At 58.9% G+C, this 9,521-nt stretch overlaps 1 protein-coding gene across 1 annotated transcript; it reads left to right on the top strand.

The window, feature by feature from the left end:
• Positions 1 to 639: 639 nt before the first annotated feature.
• Positions 640 to 8,973, top strand: AMZ1 (archaelysin family metallopeptidase 1). The gene is made up of 6 exons (XM_012639137.1): positions 640 to 958; positions 2,499 to 2,666; positions 4,900 to 5,028; positions 5,331 to 5,500; positions 5,821 to 5,997; positions 7,761 to 8,973. Exons 1-6 carry the CDS (start codon positions 655 to 657, stop codon positions 8,319 to 8,321), a joined length of 1,509 nt encoding a protein of 502 aa, XP_012494591.1. The 5' UTR covers positions 640 to 654; the 3' UTR covers positions 8,322 to 8,973.
• Positions 8,974 to 9,521: the final 548 nt, after the last annotated feature.

The following is a 9,521-nucleotide window of genomic DNA, read 5'->3' as shown; positions in this document are numbered from 1 at the left end:
CAAAGGAGAGGGGGCCACCTCTGGCATGGCAGGGACCCAGCACAAAGTGGGAGGTCTCTCCTCGAATGTCCCCTCTTTCTGAGGCTCGAGACAGAGCTGGGTGGGTGAATGGGGGAGAGGACATCGGGGTCCCTGCCTGTGGGGTCCCACGGAAACATCCCACTGAGGGGAGAACACTCCCCATGCTCAGTTCTGGATGGAGGACCCAGCCTGCTAGAGAAGGAGGAAACACAATAGTGTAACCCTGCCCCCGCTGGGTGGCAGTGCCGGTCCTGTGGGTGGACCAGGTGCCCTCTCATGCGCCGTCCTGTGCGGCTTCTCCTCAGGGGTGTGCAGTGATGGCCACCTGTGATCCCCGAGGAAGCCGTCCTTCCTCTCTCGCATGAGACAATGGCCTGTGTGTGCCCAGAGGGCATCTCTGTACGTCCCCTGCAGGGTCCTGGTGGGCCTGGAGGTGTCCATGCCTCCCCTCGCTGCTGCTGAGGAGGTGCAGTGCCAGGCAGAGCCGGGCCACACGGGCCCTCGGCAGGGTGCCCCAGGCAGCCACTCTGATCAGCCTGAGGGAAGGTTCTGGAAGAGATTGCGGCCATCCCCCGGGTGGTCCATGGGCAGTGGCAGGGGCTCCCAGGAGTGGCCGGAGCCTGCCCGCCCACCATGCTGCAGTGCAGACCAGCCCAGGAGTTCAGCTTCGGCCCCCGGGCCCTGAAGGACGCCCTGGTCTCCACCGACCCGGCCCTGCAGCGGCTCTACGTCTCCACCTTCTCCCCCGCCGAGAGGCTCTTCCTGTCCGAGGCCTACAACCCCCAGCGGAGCCTCTTCTGCACGCTGCTCATCCGCACTGCCTTCGACTGGCTCCTGAGCCACCCCGAGGCCCCGGAGGACTTCCAGACCTTCCACGCCTCCCTGCAGCACAGGAAGCAGAGCCTGGCTCGGAAGCACATTTACCTGCAGCCAATAGGTATGGGAGGGACGGAGCATCGGGACCCTCCTGGAGGGACCAGTCTCGTAGATAGCACAGGGGGGCCCCTCTATGCAGGGGGTGTCTTGTGCAAGGGCCTCCAGGCAGGGAAGAGGGAGGGTGCTGGACATGTTCAGGACTTGGGGCTGGAGGTGGGAGGCCCCGGGGCCATGGGACTGTTCCCCATGCAGGTGCTGCCTTGTCCAGAGGTGCGTGGCCCTGGCCACATCTGCCGAAACCAGTGCTGTGTCGGGCAATGTGCCATGTGCTTGTAAGATCACTTCCCTTTGGGGGCTAAGAGTAGGGTCAGCCCATTTTGCAGGTGAGGACACTGAGGCTGACAGAGGTCACGGGTAGAGGCAGCACTGGGCGCAGGTCTGTGTGACTCTGAGGCTGTGCTGGGAGATGCTGGGATGGGCACGGTGGGGACCCAGGGGCCCCGGTGTGGTCACCATCCTCTAGAACTCTTCGTCTGGCAGAGATTGGGGGATACAGGGTGGGCCGAGGGCTGAGGCCCCACAGGGAAGAGCTCCGTCAGGTGCAGGGAGCAGGAGTGCCTGGGCCGGCCACTGTGCCTCTCAGCGTGCCAAGGTTAGGGTGACAGTGGCCCAGCAGAAAGGGCATGAAGGACACGTGGCACTCGGCTGGAGAGGAGCAAAGGGCTGGCGTTGAGCTTGAGACATGGGCGCGCCACGCTGCCCCCCTGGGGGCTGCATCTCACAGCGAGCCAGAGGAGGGCAGGACCTCAGCCAGCCTCATCCTACACGGGCTTGTCGCTAGCCTCACGGTCCACACGGCCCCCTTCCTGCCCCTTGGGACAGAGTCCTGCAGGTGTCCGTTGGTCTCACTCTCCGTCACCCTGCAGCCAAGCTGCCACCTCTGCCTGTAGATTCTGCCTCCTGAATTGCTCCGGAACCATCCATTTCCCTCTGCCTCCCTGCTGACAGCTCAGAGCTGCGCAGACTCGTGGCATCTTGTCGAAATGCCGGTCTGGGCTCCGAGGCCTGGCTGTGCATTTCTAAGCGGCTCCTGGCAAGGCCAGTGCTGCTGCAACCACTTCCGCTGGTCTCCTGCCCCCACCCTTGGTCTGTGTCCATCTGTCCTCCCAACATGTGCTCTGGCGTGTCCCTCCCTCCGTGGCTCCTCCCAGCCCTGAGAGGCCACGCCAGCGGCACCTGCACCCCACGTCCTCTCTGTTCCAGCCGGGCTGGTTCGCAGCCATTGACTGACCTGCCTGCTCTGCCAGCTGTGCTCGCCTGGTCGGGAGTCCCTGCCTCGAGATTGTCCGGCCCCGCCATGGGCCCCTCCGCCCGCTCCCTCCCTGAGTGCATGCGTGATTGCGACTAACATCCTTTCATCTGGGCATTGGCCTTTCTTCCTTTCTTGTCCTTTTGGAAAAGCCATGCTTGCCATCTCTCTGGCTGGGAGGGCAGGTCCACGTTGCTATCCTTTAGCTGCTGGCCATGCTGGTGGGGCTCCCTGGGGGTGGGCCTGGGAGGGTGGGGGCCCAGTGGGGCTGACGGTGCTGCTCTGCCCCCAGATCTGAGCGAGGGGCCGGTGGGGGGCTCCCTGCTGGACAGCCTGCGCAGCTGCACGGAGGCCTTCTTCCTGGGCCTGCGGGTCAAGTGCCTGCCCTCGGTGGCAGCCGCGTCCATCCACTGCTCCTCGCGCCCCAGCCGGGACTCCAGCAGGCTCCAGCTCCACACGGGTGAGTGAGGATGGGGCACGGCTCAGGCCAAGGGAGGCCGGGTCCCTACCACTTAGCAAAAGGCCCTTTCCAGAGCCTGGGCAGGAAATGAAACTTTTTTTTTCTTTTGGCGGGAAACATCTATTTCCTGGTCTTTTGGAAAGGAGGACTAGAACAAGGAGTTCCTTTCCCACCCAGAAGAGTGTCTGGGACTTGACCATACAGCCCAGCATCCTCTGGAAAATTCCAGAGCATTCAGGGCAGGTGAAGCAAGCTCTTTTATGGCCACTCAGCATCTCTCCTGCCTTTTGTCTCTGTAAACCAATTTATGTGTGTCTAGAAGATCTCTACCCCACCCCCAAACCCCTGCCCCTTCCCTGAAGATTATTGGCAGCTAGAGAGTAAGGCTGGGTTGAGAGGTGTAGATGGATTGAAGGTTCTCAGACGAAAAGGAGACCCAGGCTCAAGTTTAGGGATGTCCCCAAGAAGGGGCTGGGGCTCTGCCTTTGTTTGGCTGACATTGGATAGGGAGTGAGTGGATGGACATGTTTCATCAGATCTGGGAAATTCTCAGCCATTGCCTCTTTCTTTCAAATATCAATTCTGCCCCATTCTCTTTCTCCTCTCCTGGGACTGTAATTGGATGTATATTAATCAATTTTACTTTCTTTTCTGTATCTTTATTTCCTCTGTATTTCTTTTTTGCACGTTCATGCTTTAGTCTCAGTTTATTCTCATCCTCTAGTTTACTAATTCTCCCTGCCGTAGGTGGTGCTGTCGCAGGTAATATCGCTTCTCCCTCACTGGTTCTCCTGAGAGATGCAGGGACGTCATGCCTCCATCCCATCCATGCCGAGGACTGTGGTACCTCAGAGACCCCAGCACTGAGTCCCATAGGGGTCTCTCCTGGGCTCTCCACCCCCACCGCTTAGCGAGTAACTGCTAAGCCCACACTTCGGAGGAGACATGGAGCCCCGGGAAGCTCTCGGGAAAACAACAGCTAGAAAGGAATTGGGCTCAGGAAGGTTCAAGAAGCAGGTAGAACCCAGAGGCTATGCTGACCTGCATGCCTGTGGTTAGATTAGCTTGCTTTAGATCACTGTATTAGTTTCCTGGGACTGCTGTGACAAATGACCTCATCTTAACTTGATTACATCTGCAAAGACCTTGTTTTCAAATAGGGTCACCATTACAGGTACCGGGGGTTGGACTTCAACCTATCTTTTTGGGGGTCATAATTTCATCCGTAACAATCATCGTTGTCACCTTCACAGTAAAAATTCCCTGGCCTGTCCTCCAATTTAAAAGTGTTTGTTACATGTTAAGATATCATTTTAGATACATTAGGTTAAATCAAATTTATTAAATCAATGTAATGTTTCTTTTTACTTTAAAATTAGGGAAATTTAACATTTCAAGTTACACGTGGGGCTTGTGCTGCATTTCTGCAGGCCAGGGACGCACTTTGCTTTTACCAACGACTGCGGCGTCTCTGCGATCGGATTCTGAACAGTTTACCCTAAGGCCCCTCCGGAGTCTGCGGCCGGTTGCGCTAGCACAGGCTCTGATGGCACTTTGACCTCTGGAAGCCCACTGTCCCTTCTCTGCCTGGGTCTCAGTTGTCACCTCCCCAGGCTGTGACTTCAGGGTTCTTTATAATCATGCCCTGGTACACCCTCCTTCGCTTGCGACACCCGACCCCATCTGCCACGTGGCTGAACGCGACAGGAGGGGTCTCCTTGCAGACCCGTGACCACAAGCCCAAGGGCCCTTGGTGTGCCTGGCAGTCCCTGGCCTTCCTGCCTCTTCTCTTTTACTCGCTTCTCCTCTGTCTTCTTTTCTGATTCTGTTCGCTGAGGAAATGCGAACAAAGGAGAACTTCCACACCTTCCTCCCACCTGCCCACACCTGGGCTGCCACTCGGCCTTCCCTCTTCTCTTACCATCAGACCTCCAGCTCCTTGTCAAGGCCACCCCGCCTGCTCACAGACCCCACCGAGGTCCCCACCCCACCTGCTCACAGGTCCGGCTCCTACACCCTTCCCTCTTCCGCATCAGACACGGGCACTGACATTCCCCATCTTATTAATATTAATAAAAACCTCTTTTGCCCCCTGTGCCCGTGGCTCCCACCCCATTTATCTGTTCCTTTTTATAGCAAAACCCCTTGGAAAATGCTTTTCTCTGCTGGCAGTCTCTGCCCTGCATGCCCTCCCCAGGTGACTCCTGACTGTCTGCCGGCCCTCTCCCCTCAGATGGCATCCTGTCCTTCTTGAAGAACAACAAGCCGGGTGACGCACTGTGCGTGCTGGGCCTCACGCTGTCCGACCTGTACCCCCGAGAGACCTGGAGCTACACCTTCGGCAAGTTCCTTCCAGGGCACGGTGAGCCTCCTGCCTGGGAGGGAAGCTGGCGCGGCTCCTCAGCCTCTGCGGCCCCCACAGGGCAGGGCACCCTCCTGGGGAAGCGTATGTGTGTCTGGAAACAGCCGGGGCCATGCCTCAGGCTTGGCTTCTGCCCCAGGCCTGCCCTCATGTAGACACACACGCTGGCAGGGCAGGGCCTCCCAGGCCTTGCGGGTCCTCAGGCTGTGGCCGGGTGGCAGGAGAGAAGGAGATGGGTTTGGTGGTGGGTTCCCCAGAGCCCAGGCTGCCCCTTGAGCCCCCTTCTCTCTGCTTCTCCCCAGAAGTGGGCGTCTGCAGCTTTGCCCGGTTCTCGGGGGGATTCTTGCAGTCAGGGCCCGGCACCCCTGACCGCGCCCTGGTGGAGGCAGCAGCAGATGGCCCTGAGGCCCCCCTGCAGGACAGAGGCTGGGCCTTGTGCTTCAGTGCCCTGGGGATGGTCCAGTGTTGCAAGGTGGGCTCGGTGGCTGGGGGCGCTGCCCAGGGGCCCGGGAAGATGGGGGGGGAGGGGAAAGGCTGGGAATACGGAGGACATGCAGTCGAAGGACTCGTGCGGATGCTGGTTGAGCCGTGTCTGTCTGACTGCCCCAGAGCCAACCACACCAGTTCACCTTTTTCTCTGGGTGCAGCTGGGCCAGAGCTGCCAGCAGCGCCCCACGCAGCCTGGGGCAGTGGGGGCACTCGGGCATCAGGGCGTCAGGCTTCTAGGGGAGGCTTCCGAGGCTCCCCAGGGCTTGAGCTCCGAGGCAATGGTGGCGGTGACTTTCCCCCCAGGTCACGTGCCATGAGCTCTGCCACCTCCTTGGCCTGGGGAACTGCCGCTGGCTCCGCTGCCTCATGCAGGGCGCGCTCAGCCTGGACGAGGTGCTGCGGCGGCCCCTGGACCTCTGCCCCATCTGCCTGCGGAAGCTGCAGCACATCCTGGGCTTCAGGCTCCTCCAGAGGTACAAGGTGAGTGTGCCACCTGCTGCGGCCCGACACGAGCTCCAGAGGCTGCGAGCAGAAGCCCGAGAGCGCCACCTGGAGACCAGCAGGTGGAAGGACGGCCCCAGGACCAGGGGCTCATCCTCATTTCTGGGGAAGATTTGTTTGTACTCTGAACTCAAAGAGTTTCTGAGTTTGCAAAGGCCAGTGGTGTTTATTTTTCTTTAAACCCACCTTTGGATGAAAACAAGTTAGTTAAAAGTTTTCATTGAATGAAGGCACGAGAGCTATCAATGAAATAGCTTCAGCTTAATTTTAAAACTGAAAGTTTTAAAGGAACCTCATTGTGTGCAGTTCTGGGCAGCTCCTGCCTCCTCCTCTTTAAGGCTGGGTGGGCTGGGCTGCAGAACAGCTGGTTTCTGGGGTAAGTTAGGGCAATGGTTCCCAGGCCAGCAGGTCGGACGCCCTGGAGCGCTGGGCCCTGCCCTCTTCATTCCCGCCTCTGGGCCCGAGAGTCTGCACTTTGCACAGGCTCACAGGTCTGGCCCCCTCAGCTGAGGGCCCTGAAATGGAGGCCCGGGCATCTCCAGGTCACAGAGCTACCCCACGTGGATCTTCTCTGAACGACCCTGGGGGTCAGGAGAATACCAAGGGTGTACCTCGGAGATGCCCCCCCTAGTTAGAAGGCCAGAGGCAGCCTGGGCTGGGGGTCGAGTGTGTGTCTCAGCAGCTCATCTGCCGGACGGGGAGCAGGGCCTTCCTCACCCGCAAAGGCTAGCTGCCTGCTGCTATCCTCGTGTCCGATCAAGGGCGGCTCGTAGTATCCATCCATACGAGGCTGTGCAGATGGCTCAGTCTGCAAAATGGGTTGAGATTTCTCACTTTTTGTCCTTCCCTTGGGGAACTGTTCAACTGTCTGACATGAGCTATTGTAACTTTATATGCTCCCTTGCACACCCCAACCAGGACTGTGCCTTCCCCAGACTCGTAACCTGGTGACTAGTCCCTGGATCCATCCGGGATCTGAGTGGGAGGTGGCTCCTCTTCCGCGAGCACCACCTCACATGGCCGTGGAGGGCTCTGGAGACCCAAGAGCGCCCTGGGCCCTCCTGGCTGTTGGGGGAGGTGCAGATGTGGGGTCACCTGCTGTCCCTGGCAGTCGGGCCAGCCCGAGGACTCTGGCAGGCGCTGGACAGCTGACAGAGGGCCTGGCCAGAAAAGGTCTCTGCCGCCGTTAACAGCACTCAATGAAATGTCCTCTCACAGAGCGAGTCCTGTCTGTGGTGTCCACCCATTCCCGTGGTGTGAACCATGGCTGATCTCCAGCTGCCAGCGTGTCACCGAGTGCCCAGGTGGGAGGAGGTGTGCGGTGGCCATGGGCATGCAGCACGTCCACCACACAGATCCAGGAGATGAGGGTAACCTTAAAGCAGAGTAAAATGTAGAAAATACCCAGGAAGTGAGTTTTGAGTGCCTTTGCTCTAAAAACTTTTAATTATGAGCTTTATACAATTTAACTTTGAACGGTGGCTGGGTTAACAGCTGGCTTTCGAAGTTCCTGAAAGGTGAACAGGGGCTCTAGCGAGCAGGTATATCTGGCTCCGGCACAGCCGGACTCCAGTCCCCAGAGACTGCTGGCTGGAAGAGCCCTCACATCGCCCACCTGACATGGTCCCCTGGGTAGCTGACAACGCTGGGTCCCCTTCGGTAAGGAGCTGGGTCTCCTGGCACATCCCTGGCTAGACAAGTGCCTGGGCAGAGAGAACTCAGCCTGTGTTTCTCCCTCTTAGAGACTCCACGCCTGGACTCGGGTGGTGGCAGGAACGTGGCCCAGCCAGGAGGCAGGGGAGCCGTCTGTGTCGGAGGACACCCTGCCCATCAGCGCCGACTCAGGCGTGTGCTGCGAGAGCGACTCGGAGCCCGGCAGCAGCCTGTCAGAGCCTCTCACGCCCGACGCCGGCAGCCACGCCTGCTCCTTGGGGCCAGAGCTGGAGCCCGAGGATGGGCTGAGCTCCCTGGTGGCCTCCGAGGCTCCACCGCTGCTTGGGAGCCCTGCAGAAGCCATCAAGGAGCATGAAGGGTGGCTGGCCATGTGCATCAGGGCCCTGGAGAGGGAAGGGGCTGAGGAGGAGCTGGCGCAGGTGGACCAAGCTGTGGACGCCCTTGACCGGTGGGAGATGTTCACAGGGCGGCTCCCAGCCACCAGGCAGGACCTGCCCCGTGGCCGAGACAGCGTGGGGCTGCGCAGGGTGCTGGGGGGCACGTTCTCCTCCCTGAGGAGGAGGCTGAGTGCTCGCAAACTCTCCAGGGCGGAGTCTTCCCCCTGCCGCCGGGACGGGGAGGAGAACTAGCACAGCATGGGCTGTCCCATGGCTGTCACTGTCCAGTGACCGAGGGTGCGGACACACCGGGGATTAATAGGAAAGGTCCTCTCAAGGAGCTGCAGAAGATCTGTCTTCAGACGGCTCTTTCAGCCTGTGTCGCGCCAGCAGCCCCAGCACCCCGCTGGTGCCTCTCAGCGAGCACTTGGACGTGGCTGTGCGTGGCTCCTCGCCTGCTGAGGGAGCAGGGTGCTCCCTGTCTCCTTCCAGGGGGCGCAGTTGGGGCTGCTGAGTCTGCTCACTTATTTCGGGCCAGAGCGGGAGAGGCTGTCCCAGGTGCTGGCACAGGGGTGGCCTGGGGGCAGGCGGGCTCTGCTACTGCACACCCAGCTGCCAAGGCTGGTACTGGTTGGTCTCAGCTTAAAGAGAAAGCGAGGGGGTTTTGTTTCTCTCTAAAGTGTCAAACACACACCCAGGGCCACTTTCTGCAGCACTAATGGCTCTGGTCCATGAGCGTCTCTGAAAGTTCTGGAGAATTTGCCCACTGGGCTTTGCCTTCTCTTCTGACAAACGCTGCAGGAAAGGCGGGTGTCTAACGGTGTATGTGACACAGAGGCCACCTCAGTCCCAGGCTGCTGTTGGTTGTCACTCATGGTGGCGAAGGTAAATAGCAGGGTGTTCTCAGGACCATTTCCTGACAGAGGCAGCTGGTAAGGGTGGTGTTCAGATCATCCGCGTCTTTACTGGCTTCGTCTAGTTCTGTCAGTGGCTGAGAGAGGGGTGCTAAGATATCCGACCATGGCCGTGGAATTGTCTGTTTCCCTTTAAATTTGACAAATTTTGCTTCCTGTATTTCAAAGCTCTTTTATGTCATATACATTTGTTTCCTGGTGAATCGACCCATTTATCATCGTGAAACGTCCCTGTCAGTCTGCAGTGCGAGAGTCCCAGGGAGAGAACCTTCCAGCTCCGAGAGCAGAAGCCCTTCATCATGAGGAGGATGGGCAGGGCTCTTTTCCCATCTGAGAAGAGGCAAGAACTGGGCAGTTTGTAGGTTTTGTGGGTGGGTAGCTTACACAGTTTTGGGGGCCTTCTGAGAAAATCTAAAATACAAATTTAAAAGCCCCTCAGTCCCAGAAAACGCAAAGGGATGAGTACATACTGAATTTTAAAAAACAGTCTCGCTCCGTCACACAGGCTGGAGTGCAGTGGTGCAATCATAGCGCACAG

This window comes from Propithecus coquereli, unplaced genomic scaffold (genome assembly GCF_000956105.1).
Source record: "Propithecus coquereli isolate 6110/MARCELLA unplaced genomic scaffold, Pcoq_1.0 Scaffold137, whole genome shotgun sequence".
In the NCBI taxonomy this organism is placed as follows: domain Eukaryota; kingdom Metazoa; phylum Chordata; class Mammalia; order Primates; family Indriidae; genus Propithecus; species Propithecus coquereli.
Note: the sequence above shows the minus strand (reverse complement) of the source record. Positions and strands in the feature narration are given on the sequence as shown.